Source organism: Oncorhynchus nerka, unplaced genomic scaffold (assembly GCF_034236695.1).
Source record: "Oncorhynchus nerka isolate Pitt River unplaced genomic scaffold, Oner_Uvic_2.0 unplaced_scaffold_2269, whole genome shotgun sequence".
NCBI classification, from domain to species: domain Eukaryota; kingdom Metazoa; phylum Chordata; class Actinopteri; order Salmoniformes; family Salmonidae; genus Oncorhynchus; species Oncorhynchus nerka.
Window position 1 is genome coordinate 16461 of NW_027039028.1, and position 13540 is coordinate 30000.

Here is a 13540-nt window from a genome sequence, read left to right on the forward strand (position 1 = left end):
CCCCCTTCAGGACCAACCCCACCTTTACCCCCTTTAGGACCAACCCCACCTTTAACCCCTTTATGACCAACCCAAACTTTACCCCCTTCAGGACCAACCCCACCTTTACCCTCTTTAGGACCAACCCCAGCTTTAGGACCAACCCCACCTTTACCCCCTTCAGCACCAACCCCACCTTTACCCCCTTTAGGACCAACCCCACCTTTACCCCTTTAGGACCAACCCCACCTTTACCCCCTTCAGGACCAACCCCACCTTTACCCCCTTTAGGACCAACCCCAGCTTTAGGACCAACCCCACCTTTACCCCTTCAGGACCAACCCCACCTTTACCCCCTTCAGGACCAACCCCACAGGACCAACCCCACCTTCAGTACCAACCCAAACTTTACCCCTTCAGTACCAACCCAAACTTTACCCCCCCTTTAGGACCAACCCCACCTTTACCCCCTTTAGGACCAACCCCACCTTTACCCCCTTTAGGACCAACCCCAGCTTTAGGACCAACCCCAGCTTTACCCCCTTTAGGACCAACCCCAGCTTTAGGACCAACCCCAGCTTTACCCCTTTAGGACCAACCACACCTTTACCCCCTTTAGGACCAACTCCAGCTTTAGGACCAACCCCACCTTTACCCCCTTCAGGACCAACCCCAGCTTCTACCCCTTTAGGACTAACCCCAGTTTTAGGACCAACCCCACCTTTACCCCCCAGCTTTAGGACCAACCCCAGCTTTAGGACCAACCCCAACTTTACCCCCTTTAGGACCAACCCCAGCTTTACCCCCTTTAGGACCAACCCCAGCTTTACCCCTTTAGGACCAACCCCAGCTTTAGGACCAACACCACCTTTACCCCCTTTAGGACAACCCCACCTTTACCCCCTTTAGGACCAACCCAAACTTTACCCCCTTTAGGACCAACCCCACCTTTACCCCTTCAGGACCAACCCCACCTTTACCCCCTTTAGGACCAACCCCACCTTTACCCCCTTCACCACCAACCCCACCTTTACCCCTTCAGCACCAACCCCACCTTTACCCCCTTTAGGACCAACCCCAGCTTTAGGACCAACCCCACCTTTACCCCCTTTAGGACCAACCCCAGCTTTACCCCCTTTAGGACCAACCCCACCTTTACCCCCTTTAGGACCAACCCCACCTTTACCCCCTTTTGGACCAACCCCACCTTTACCCCCTTTAAAGCTAACCCCACATCCAGAGAAAGGCCTAAGAGAGGTAGAGGCCTAAGAGAGGTAGAGGCCTAAGAGAGGTAGAGAGCCTAAGAGAGGTAGAGAGCGGTGACAGAGGTAGAGGCCTAAGAGAGGTAGAGACCTAAGAGAGGTAGAGGCCTAAGAGAGGTAGAGGCCTAAGAGAGGCCTAAGAGAGGTAGAGAGCGTGCGAGAGACTCACCAGAGAGGTAGAGGCCTAAGAGAGGTAGAGAGCGTGCGAGAGACTCACCAGAGAGGTAGAGGCCTAAGAGAGGTAGAGAGCGTGCGAGAGGTAGAGAGCGTGCGAGAGGTAGAGAGCGTGCGAGAGGTAGAGAGCGTGCAGGAGGTAGAGAGCGTGCAGGAGGTAGAGAGCGTGCAGGAGGTAGAGAGCGTGCAGGAGGTAGAGAGCGTGCAGGAGGTAGAGAGCGTGCAGGAGGTAGAGAGCGTGCGAGAGGTAGAGAGCGTGCGAGAGGTAGAGAGTGTGCGAGAGGTAGAGAGTGTGCGAGAGGTAGAGAGGGTGCAGGAGGTAGAGAGCGTGCGAGAGGTAGAGAGCGTGCGAGAGGTAGAGAGCGTGCGAGAGGTAGAGAGCGTGCGAGAGGTAGAGAGCGTGCGAGAGGTAGAGAGCGTGCGAGAGGTAGAGAGCGTGCGAGAGGTAGAGAGCGTGCGAGAGGTAGAGAGCGTGCGAGAGGTAGAGAGCGTGCAGGAGGTAGAGAGCGTGCAGGAGGTAGAGAGCGTGCAGGAGGTAGAGAGCGTGCAGGAGGTAGAGAGCGTGCGAGAGACTCACCAGAGAGGTAGAGGCCTAAGAGAGGTAGAGAGCGTGCGAGAGGTAGAGAGCGTGCAGGAGGTAGAGAGCGTGCAGGAGGTAGAGAGCGTGCGAGAGGTAGAGAGTGTGCAGGAGGTAGAGAGCGTGCGAGAGACTCACCAGATCATTCATGTTAGCGGTGCTAGCAGGGTGAATATCCTCCAGAAACTCCAACAGGTAGAATGTATACCTGTCCATTAGATGGACCCCGATAGCCAGGTCTGGCTGGTGCTGGAAGAACAATACATGGTGTTTCATACATAGGAACTCTTATCAAATCTAACGTATTGAGAAAGCCCTTTTTACATCGGCAGACTATACAGAAACCCATCCTAAAACCCCCAAAACAGCAAGCAATGCAGGTGTAGAAGCACGGTGGCTAGGAAAAACTCCCTAGAAAGGCCTAAAACTAGGAAGAAACCTAGAGAGGAACCAGGCTCTGAGGGGTGGCCAGTCCTCTTCTGGGTGTACTGGTTAGACCAGAGGAACCAGGCTATGAGGGGTGGCCAGTCCTCTTCTGACTGTGCCGGGTGGAGATTATAACAGAGTACATGGCCATTAAGGCCAGATCGTTCTTCAAGATGTCCAAACGTTCAATGATAATCACAGTGGTTATAGGTAAAGTGGTTTTATGGAGGGAGGATTGTTAACACTTTACTGAGGACAACACGGAGCTACTACCATGTCAACAACACCTTAGAGGACAACACGGAGCTACTACCATGTCAACAACACCATAGAGGACAACACGGAGCTACTACCATGTCAACAACACCATAGAGGACAACACGGAGCTACTACCATGTCGACAACACGGAGCTACTACCATGTCGACAACACGGAGCTACTACCATGTCGACAACACGGAGCTACTACCATGTCGACAACACGGAGCTACTACCATGTCAACAACACGGAGCTACTACCATGTCAAACAACACGGAGCTACTACCATGTCAACAACATGGGAGCTACTACCATGTCAACAACACAGCTACTACCAGGACAACACGGAGCTACTGCCATGTCAAACACACATGGAGCTACTGCCATGTCAACAACACAGAGGACAACACAGAGCTACTGCCATGTCGACAACACGGAGCTACTACCATGTCGACAACACGGAGCTACTACCATGTCGACAACACGGAGCTACTACCATGTCAACAACACGGAGCTACTACCATGTCGACAACACGGAGCTACTACCATGTCAACAACACAGAGGACAACACGGAGCTACTGCCATGTCGACAACACGGAGCTACTACCATGTCAACAACACGGAGCTACTACCATGTCGACAACACGGAGCTACTACCATGTCAACAACACGGAGCTACTACCATGTCGACAACACGGAGCTACTACCATGTCAACAACACGGAGCTACTACCATGTCGACAACACGGAGCTACTACCATGTCAACAACACCATAGAGGACAACACGGAGCTACTACCATGTCGACAACACGGAGCTACTACCATGTCAACAACACGGAGCTACTACCATGTCGACAACACGGAGCTACTACCATGTCGACAACACGGAGCTACTACCATGTCGACAACACGGAGCTACTACCATGTCGACAACACGGAGCTACTACCATGTCGACAACACGGAGCTACTACCATGTCGACAACACGGAGCTACTACCATGTCGACAACACAGAGCTACTGCCATGTCAACAACACGGAGCTACTGCCATGTCGACAACACGGAGCTACTGCCATGTCGACAACACGGAGCTACTGCCATGTCGACAACACGGAGCTACTGCCATGTCGACAACACGGAGCTACTACCATGTCGACAACACGGAGCTACTACCATGTCGACAACACGGAGCTACTACCATGTCGACAACACGGAGCTACTGCCATGTCGACAACACGGAGCTACTACCATGTCGACAACACGGAGCTACTACCATGTCGACAACACGGAGCTACTACCATGTCGACAACACGGAGCTACTACCATGTCGACAACACGGAGCTACTACCATGTCAACAACACGGAGCTACTACCATGTCAACAACATGGAGCTACTGCCATGTCGACAACACGGAGCTACTGCCATGTCAACAACACGGAGCTACTGCCATGTCGACAACACCTTAGAGGACAACACAGAGATACTACCATGTCGACAACACGGAGCTACTACCATGTCGACAACACGGAGCTACTACCATGTCGACAACACGGAGCTACTACCATGTCGACAACACGGAGCTACTACCATGTCGACAACACGGAGCTACTGCCATGTCAACAACACGGAGCTACTACCATGTCAACAACACCTTAGAGGACAACACGGAGCTACTACCATGTCGACAACACGGAGCTACTACCATGTCGACAACACGGAGCTACTACCATGTCGACAACACGGAGCTACTACCATGTCGACAACACGGAGCTACTACCATGTCAACAACACGGAGCTACTACCATGTCAACAACACCTTAGAGGACAACACGGAGCTACTACCATGTCGACAACACGGAGCTACTACCATGTCGACAACACGGAGCTACTGCCATGTCGACAACACGGAGCTACTACCATGTCAACAACACGGAGCTACTACCATGTCAACAACACGGAGCTACTACCATGTCAACAACACCTTAGAGGACAACACGGAGCTACTACCATGTCGACAACACGGAGCTACTACCATGTCGACAACACGGAGCTACTACCATGTCGACAACACGGAGCTACTACCATGTCGACAACACGGAGCTACTACCATGTCAACAACACGGAGCTACTACCATGTCGACAACACGGAGCTACTACCATGTCGACAACACGGAGCTACTACCATGTCAACAACACCTTAGAGGACAACACAGAGCTACTGCCATGTCAACAACATGGAGCTACTACCATGTCAACAACACGGAGCTACTACCATGTCAACAACACGGAGCTACTACCATGTCAACAACACCTTAGAGGACAACACGGAGCTACTACCATGTCAACAACACGGAGCTACTACCATGTCAACAACACCTTAGAGGACAACACGGAGCTACTACCATGTCGACAACACGGAGCTACTACCATGTCGACAACACGGAGCTACTACCATGTCAACAACACGGAGCTACTACCATGTCGACGACACGGAGCTACTACCATGTCAACAACACGGAGCTACTACCATGTCGACAACATGGAGCTACTACCATGTCAACAACACGGAGCTACTACCATGTCAACAACACGGAGCTACTACCATGTCAACAACACCATAGAGGACAACACGGAGCTACTACCATGTTGACAACACGGAGCTACTACCATGTCAACAACACGGAGCTACTACCATGTCGACAACACGGAGCTACTACCATGTCAACAACACGGAGCTACTGCCATGTCAACACCTTAGAGGACAACACGGAGCTACTACCATGTCAACAACACGGAGCTACTACCATGTCAACAACACCTTAGAGGACAACACGGAGCTACTACCATGTCGACAACACGGAGCTACTACCATGTCGACAACACGGAGCTACTGCCATGTCGACAACACGGAGCTACTGCCATGTCGACAACACGGAGCTACTGCCATGTCGACAACACGGAGCTACTACCATGTCGACAACACGGAGCTACTACCATGTCGACAACACGGAGCTACTACCATGTCGACAACACCTTAGAGGACAACACAGAGCTACTACCATGTCGACAACATGGAGCTACTACCATGTCAACAACACGGAGCTACTACCATGTCAACAACACGGAGCTACTACCATGTCAACAACACCTTAGAGGACAACACGGAGCTACTACCATGTCGACAACATGGAGCTACTACCATGTCAACAACACGGAGCTACTACCATGTCAACAACACCTTAGAGGACAACACGGAGCTACTACCATGTCAACAACACGGAGCTACTACCATGTCAACAACACCTTAGAGGACAACACGGAGCTACTACCATGTCGACAACACGGAGCTACTACCATGTCGACAACACGGAGCTACTACCATGTCGACAACACGGAGCTACTACCATGTCGACAACTACTACCATGTCGAGCTACTACCATGTCAACAACACCTTACCATGTCGAAACACGGAGCTACTAGTCAACAACACGGAGCTACTACCATGTCGACAACACGGAGCTACTACCATGTCGACAACACGGAGCTACTACCATGTCGACAACACGGAGCTACTACCATGTCGACAACACAGAGCTACTGCCATGTCAACAACACGGAGCTACTACCATGTCAACAACACCTTAGAGGACAACACGGAGCTACTACCATGTCGACAACACCTTAGAGGACAACACAGAGATACTACCATGTCGACAACACGGAGCTACTACCATGTCAACAACACCTTAGAGGACAACACGGAGCTACTACCATGTCGACAACACGGAGCTACTACCATGTCAACAACATGGAGCTACTACCATGTCAACAACACCTTAGAGGACAACACGGAGCTACTACCATGTCAACAACACGGAGCTACTACCATGTCAACAACACCTTAGAGGACAACACGGAGCTACCACCATGTCGACAACACGGAGCTACCACCATGTCGACAACACGGAGCTACTACCATGTCGACAACACGGAGCTACTACCATGTCAACAACACCTTAGAGGACAACACGGAGCTACTACCATGTCGACAACACCTTAGAGGACAACACAGAGATACTACCATGTCGACAACACGGAGCTACTACCATGTCAACAACACCTTAGAGGCCAGGGTGCTACTACCATGTTACTTAACAGGAGTCTACTACCATGTGACAACACCTTAGAGGAAATCAACATGGAGCTACTACCATGTCAATGATGAACACGCAGCTCAACACCTGCTAAACTACCAGACAGACACAGACACGGAGCTACTGCCATGTCAACAACATGGAGCTACTACCATGTCGACAACACGGAGCTACTACCATGTCAACAACACCTTAGAGGACAACACGGAGCTACTACCATGTCGAAGAACAACATTTTCAATGAGCTACTACCTGTCAACAACACGGAGCTACTACCATGTCAACAACACCTTAGAGGACAACACGGACTACTACCATGTCAACAACACGGGCTACTACCATGTCAACAACCACTTAGAGGACAACACGGAGCCCCTACTACCATAGGCTACCCTGCCAACACGGAACCACTACTACCATGTCGCCCTCCCTTAAGGACAACACAGAGATACTACCATGTCCTCAACACGGACTACTACCATGTCGACCACCCTTAAGGACAACACGGCTACTACCATGTCCCCTCAACCAGCTACTACCATGTCAACAACACCCCTCTAACCACCATGTCGACACCATCTTACTTCTCCTTTTTGACTGGAGGCCAGGTGTGTGTGTTCTGGTTACTTACCGACAGGGAGTCCTCTCCTACTTGACTGGAGGCCAGGGCCATGAGGTTAGGAGAGTAAAATCTCTCATACATGGAGGCTCCCTGACACGTATCAATGATGAACAGCAGCTCATTGTACCTGTAAACACACAGACAGACACAGACACGTATAATATATTTTGACAGTGAAGCCTAAAAAATAAATTGTCTCTATACTCCAACATTTTGAATTTGAGATGAAATGTCTTATTTTTTTATATATATTTTTTTACCTTTATTTAACTAGGCAAGTCAGTTAAGAACAAATTCTTATTTTCAATGACGGCCTAGGAACTGCCTGTTCAGGGGCAGAACGACAGATTTGTACCTTGTCAGCTCGGGGATTCGAACTTGCAACCTTTCGGTTACTAGTCCAACGCTCTAACCACTAGGCTACCTGCCGCCCCTCCCCTCTAACCACTAGGCTACCCTGCCGCCCCTCCCCTCTAACCACTAGGCTACCCTGCCGCCCCTCCCCTCTAACCACTAGGCTACCCTGCCGCCCCTCCCCTCTAACCACTAGGCTACCCTGCCGCCCCTCCCTCTAACCACTAGGCTACCCTGCCAACCCTCCCCTCTAACCACTAGGCTACCCTGCCGCCCCTCCCCTCTAACCACTAGGCTACCTGCCGCCCCTCCCCTCTAACCACTAGGCTACCTGCCGCCCCTCCCCTCTAACCACTAGGCTACCCTGCCGCCCCTCCCCTCTAACCACTAGGCTACCTGCCGCCCCTCCCCTCTAACCACTAGGCTACCTGCCGCCCCTCCCCTCTAACCACTAGGCTACCTGCCGCCCCTCCCCTCTAACCACTAGGCTACCCTGCCGCCCCTCCCCTCTAACCACTAGGCTACCTGCCGCCCTCCCCTCTAACCACTAGGCTACCTGCCGCCCCTCCCCTCTAACCACTAGGCTACCTGCCGCCCTCCCCTCTAACCACTAGGCTACCTGCCGCCCCTCCCCTCTAACCACTAGGCTACCCTGCCGCCCCTCCCCTCTAACCACTAGGCTACCCTGCCGCCCCTCCCCTCTAACCACTAGGCTACCCTGCCGCCCTCCCCTCTAACCACTAGGCTACCCTGCCGCCCCTCCCCTCTAACCACTAGGCTACCCTGCCGCCTCCCCTCTAACCACTAGGCTACCCTGCCGCCCTCCCCTCTAACCACTAGGCTACCTGCCGCCCCTCCCCTCTAACCACTAGGCTACCCTGCCGCCTCCCTCTAACCACTAGGCTACCCTGCCGCCCCTCCCCTCTAACCACTAGGCTACCCTGCCCCCTCCCCTCTAACCACTAGGCTACCCTGCCGCCCCTCCCCTCTAACCACTAGGCTACCTGCCGCCCCTCCCCTCTAACCACTAGGCTACCTGCCGCCCTCCCCTCTAACCACTAGACTACCCTGCCGCCCCTCCCCTCTAACCACTAGACTACCCTGCCGCCCCTCCCCTCTAACCACTAGGCTACCTGCCGACCCTCCCCTCTAACCACTAGGCTACCTGCACCCCTCCCCTCTAACCACTAGGCTACCCTGCCCCCTCCCCTCTAACCACTAGACTACCTGCCGCCCCTCCACTCCCCTCTAACCACTAGGCTACCTGCCACCCCTCCCCTCTAACCACTAGGCTACCTGCCGACCCTCCCCTCTAACCACTAGGCTACCTGCCCCCTCCCCTCTAACCACTAGGCTACCTGCCGACACTCCCCTCTAACCACTAGACTACCCTGCCGCCCCTCCCCTCTAACCACTAGGCTACCCTCCCTCCCCTCTAACCACTAGGCTACCTGCCGCCCCTCCCCTCTAACCACTAGACTACCCTGCCGCCCCTCCCCTCTAACCACTAGGCTACCTGCCGCCCCTCCCCTCTAACCACTAGGCTACCCTGCCGCCCCTCCCCTCTAACCACTAGACTACCCTGCCGCCCCTCCCTCTAACCACTAGACTACCTGCCGCCCCTCCCCTCTAACCACTAGACTACCTGCCGCCCCTCCCTCTAACCACTAGACTACCCTGCCGCCCCTCCCCTCTAACCACTAGACTACCTGCCGCTCCACTCTAACCCTGCCGCCCTCCCCTCTAACCACTAGGCTACCTGCCGCCCCTCCCTCTAACCACTAGGCTACCCTGCCGACCCTCCCCTCTAACCACTAGACTACCTGCCGACCCTCCCCTCTAACCACTAGGCTACCTGCCGACCCTCCCCTCTAACCACTAGGCTACCCTGCCGACCCTCCCCTCTAACCACTAGACTACCTGCCCCCTCCCCTCTAACCACTAGGCTACCTGCCCCCCTCCCCTCTAACCACTAGGCTACCTGCCGCCCCTCCCCTCTAACCACTAGACTACCCTGCCGCCCCTCCCCTCTAACCACTAGACTACCCTGCCGCCCCTCCCCTCTAACCACTAGACTACCCTGCCGCCCTCCCCTCTAACCACTAGGCTACCTGCCGCCCCTCCCCTCTAACCACTAGACTACCTGCCGACCCTCCCCTCTAACCACTAGACTACCCTGCCGCCCCTCCCCTCTAACCACTAGGCTACCTGCCGACCCTCCCCTCTAACCACTAGACTACCTGCCGCCCCTCCCCTCTAACCACTAGGCTACCTGCCGACCCTCCCCTCTAACCACTAGACTACCCTGCCGCCCCCTTATGATGCGACAAAGCTTAGTATTTGGTCCCATAATTCCTAGCAGACGATGATTACATCAAGCTTGTGACTCTACAAACGTGTTGGATGCATTTGCTGTTTGTTCTGGTTGTGTTTCAGATTATTTTGTGCCCAACAGAAATGAATGGTAAATAATATATTGTGTAATTTGAGTCACTTTTATTGTAAATAAGAATAAAATATGTTTCTGAACACTACATTAATGTGGATGCTACCATGATTACGGATAGTCCTGAAGGAATCGTGAATAATGAATAAGAATGTTACAGAGGCATAAATATCAAACCCCAAGACATGCTAACTTCCCCTGTTATTGTAATGGTGAGAGGTTAGCATGTCTTGGTGGTACGATATAAACTGCTAACTTCCCCTGTTATTGTAATGGTGAGAGGTTAGCATGTCTTGGGGATACGATATAAACTGCTAACTTCCCCTGTTATTGTAATGGTGAGAGGTTAGCATGTCTTGGGGATACGATATAAACTGCTAACTTCCCCTGTTATTGTAATGGTGAGAGGTTAGCATGTCTTGGGGATACGATATAAACTGCTAACTTCCCCTGTTATTGTAATGGTGAGAGGTTAGCATGTCTTGGGGATACGATATAAACTGCTAACTTCCCCTGTTATTGTAATGGTGAGAGGTTAGCATGTCTTGGGGGTACGATATAAAATGCTAACTTCCCTTGTTATTGTAATGGTGAGAGGTTAGCATGTCTTGGGGTACGATATAAAATACTAACTTCCCCTGTTATTGTAATGGTGAGAGGTTAGCATGTCTTGGGGGTATGCTAACTTCCCCTGTTATTGTAATGGTGAGAGATTAGCATGTCTTGGGGGTATGCTAACTTCCCCTGTTATTGTAATGGTGAGAGGTTAGCATGTCTTGGGGGTGTGATATAAAATGCTAATCTCCCCTGTTATTGTAATGGTGAGAGGATAGCATGTCTTGGGAGTATGCTAACTTCTTCCGTTATTGTAATGCTGAGAGGTTAGCATGTCTTAGTTAGCATACACTTTTCAAGATTCATTCATGATTATCCATAATTAGTATTTAGCTTCACTGGAGCAGATACCCACGTTCCATCTCCTCATGGGTTTATAGGAGCAGATACCCACGTCCCATCTCCTCATGGGTTTATAGGAGCAGATACCCACGTCCCATCTCCTCATGGGTTTATAGGAGCAGATACCCACGTCCCATCTCCTCATGGGTTTATAGGAGCAGATACCCACGTTCCATCTCCTAATTGGTTTATAGGAGCAGATACCCACGTTCCATCTCCTCATGGGTTTATAGGAGCAGATACCCACGTTCCATCTCCTAATTGGTTTATAGGAGCAGATACCCACGTCCCATCTCCTCATGGGTTTATAGGAGCAGATACCCACGTTCCATCTCCTCATGGGTTTATAGGAGCAGATACCCACGTTCCATCTCCTAATTGGTTTATAGGAGCAGATACCCACGTTCCATCTCCTAATTGGTTTATAGGAGCAGATACCCACGTTCCATCTCCTAATTGGTTATACCCACGTGGCTGATTGAAAGACTAACTCTGTTGTCGGTCGTCGTGGTAACACTATGAAAGTTTAGTAGCCAATCACCATATAAGTTCAGTGAAGAAAAATCCTGGAAGGAGGAGAGATGACTAGAAACTATTTGGTTGGGCGTTTTATGTGTGGATTAATTGTCGGGAGTAGAGGACCTTGTGCATTTCAGGTAAAATAACTCAATGTTTTATATCCCAGGACAAATTAGCGATCAACAGCAAGCTGGCTAAATAGGACAAATTAGCTAGCAAGTGCCATAAATGTTCAATGCTTTTCGACCTGTCCCCGAATTAATGTAATTGGTTCAGAGTTTGTTTTGATATTTTAACCTGTGTGTTGTGATCACGTTTGGTGTCGGGGGACAAAATACATATATGCACGATGGCGCAGTCGGTTTGGATTCTGTGTTATTCTAAAAAAAAATGTAAGTATCCTCATCAAATCTACACACAACAAACAGTTTTTTTTTTTTTTTTTGCAAATGCATAATTCTCAAAAAAAAAACATAAGTATTCAGACCCTTTACTCAGTATTTTGTTCAAGCACCTTTAGTAATTACAGCCTTGAGTCTTCTTGGGTATGACGCTACAAGCTTGGCACACCTGTATTTGGGGAGTTTCTCCCATTCTTCTCTGCAGATCCTCTCAAGCTCTGTCAGGTTGTATGGGGAGGGTTTCTGCACAGCTATTTATTTTTTATTTAATACATTTTTTTAAAACTCCTTTTCTCCCCAATTTAGTGTTATCCAGTAGTTACTATCTTGTCTCATCGCTACAACTCCCATACAGGCTCGGGAGAGACAACGGTCGAAAGCCATGCGTCCTCCGAAACACAACCCAACCAAGCCGCACTGCTTCTTAACACAGCGCGCGTCCAACCCGGAAGCAAGCCGCACCAATGTGTCGGAGGAAATACCCGGCAACCTTGCGCACTGCGCCCGGCCCGCCACAGGAGTCGCTGGTGCGCGATGAAACAAGGATATCCCTAACGGCCAAACCCTCCCTAACCCGGACGACGCTAGGCTAATTGTACGTCGCCCCACACACCTCCCGGTCACGGCCGGCTGCGACAGAGCCTGGGCGCGAACCCAGAGCCTCTGGTGGCACAGCTAGCGCTGCTATGCAGTGCCCTAGAGCACTGCGCCACCCAGGAGGCCTATGCACAGCTATTTTAATTTCTCTCCAGAGATGTTCGATCAGGTTCAAGTCCGGGCTCTGCCTGGGCCACTCAAGGTCATTCAGAGACTTGTCGCGACGCCACTCCTGCGTTGTCTTGGCTGTTTGCTTTGGGTCGTTGTCCTGTTGGAAGGTGAACCTTTGCCCTAGTCTGAGGTCCTGAGCAGGTTTTCGTCAAGGATCTCTCTGTACTTTGCTCCATTTATCTTTCCCTCAATCCAGACTAGTCTCCCAGTCCCTGCAACTGGAAAACATCCCCACAGCATGATGCTGCCACCACCATGCTTCACCGTAGAGATGGTGCCAGGTTTCCTCCAGATGTGACGCTTGGCAAAAGAGTTCAATCTTGGTTTCATTAGACCACAGAATCTTGTTTCTCATGGTCAGAGTCCTTTAGGTGCCTTTTGGCAAACTCCAAGTGGGCTGTCATGTGCCTTTTACTGAGGGGTGGCTTCAGTCTGTCCACTCTACCATAAAGGCCTGATTGGTGGAGGGCTGCAGTGATGGTTGTCCTTCTGGAAGGTTCTCTCATCTCCACAGAGGAACTCTGGAGCTCTATCAGAGTGACCATCAGGTTCTTGGTCACTTCCCTGACCAAGGTCCTTCTCCCCCGATTGTTCAGTTTGGCCGGGCGGCCAGCTCTAGAAAGAGTCTTGGTGGTTCCAAA

General features: G+C 51.5%; 1 protein-coding gene across 1 annotated transcript in view; it reads right to left on the bottom strand.

The window, feature by feature from the left end:
• The window catches only part of pigk (phosphatidylinositol glycan anchor biosynthesis, class K), a gene marked incomplete at its 5' end in the record, with an annotated part of 29227 nt that overhangs the window by 13088 nt on the left and 2599 nt on the right, over positions 1-13540 (bottom strand). Inside the window, 2 exons of the mRNA XM_065014680.1 lie at positions 2131-2241; positions 7464-7581. Of these exons, the coding sequence (XP_064870752.1) occupies positions 2131-2241; positions 7464-7581 (229 nt within the window). The remainder of the gene's footprint in view (positions 1-2130; positions 2242-7463; positions 7582-13540) is intronic.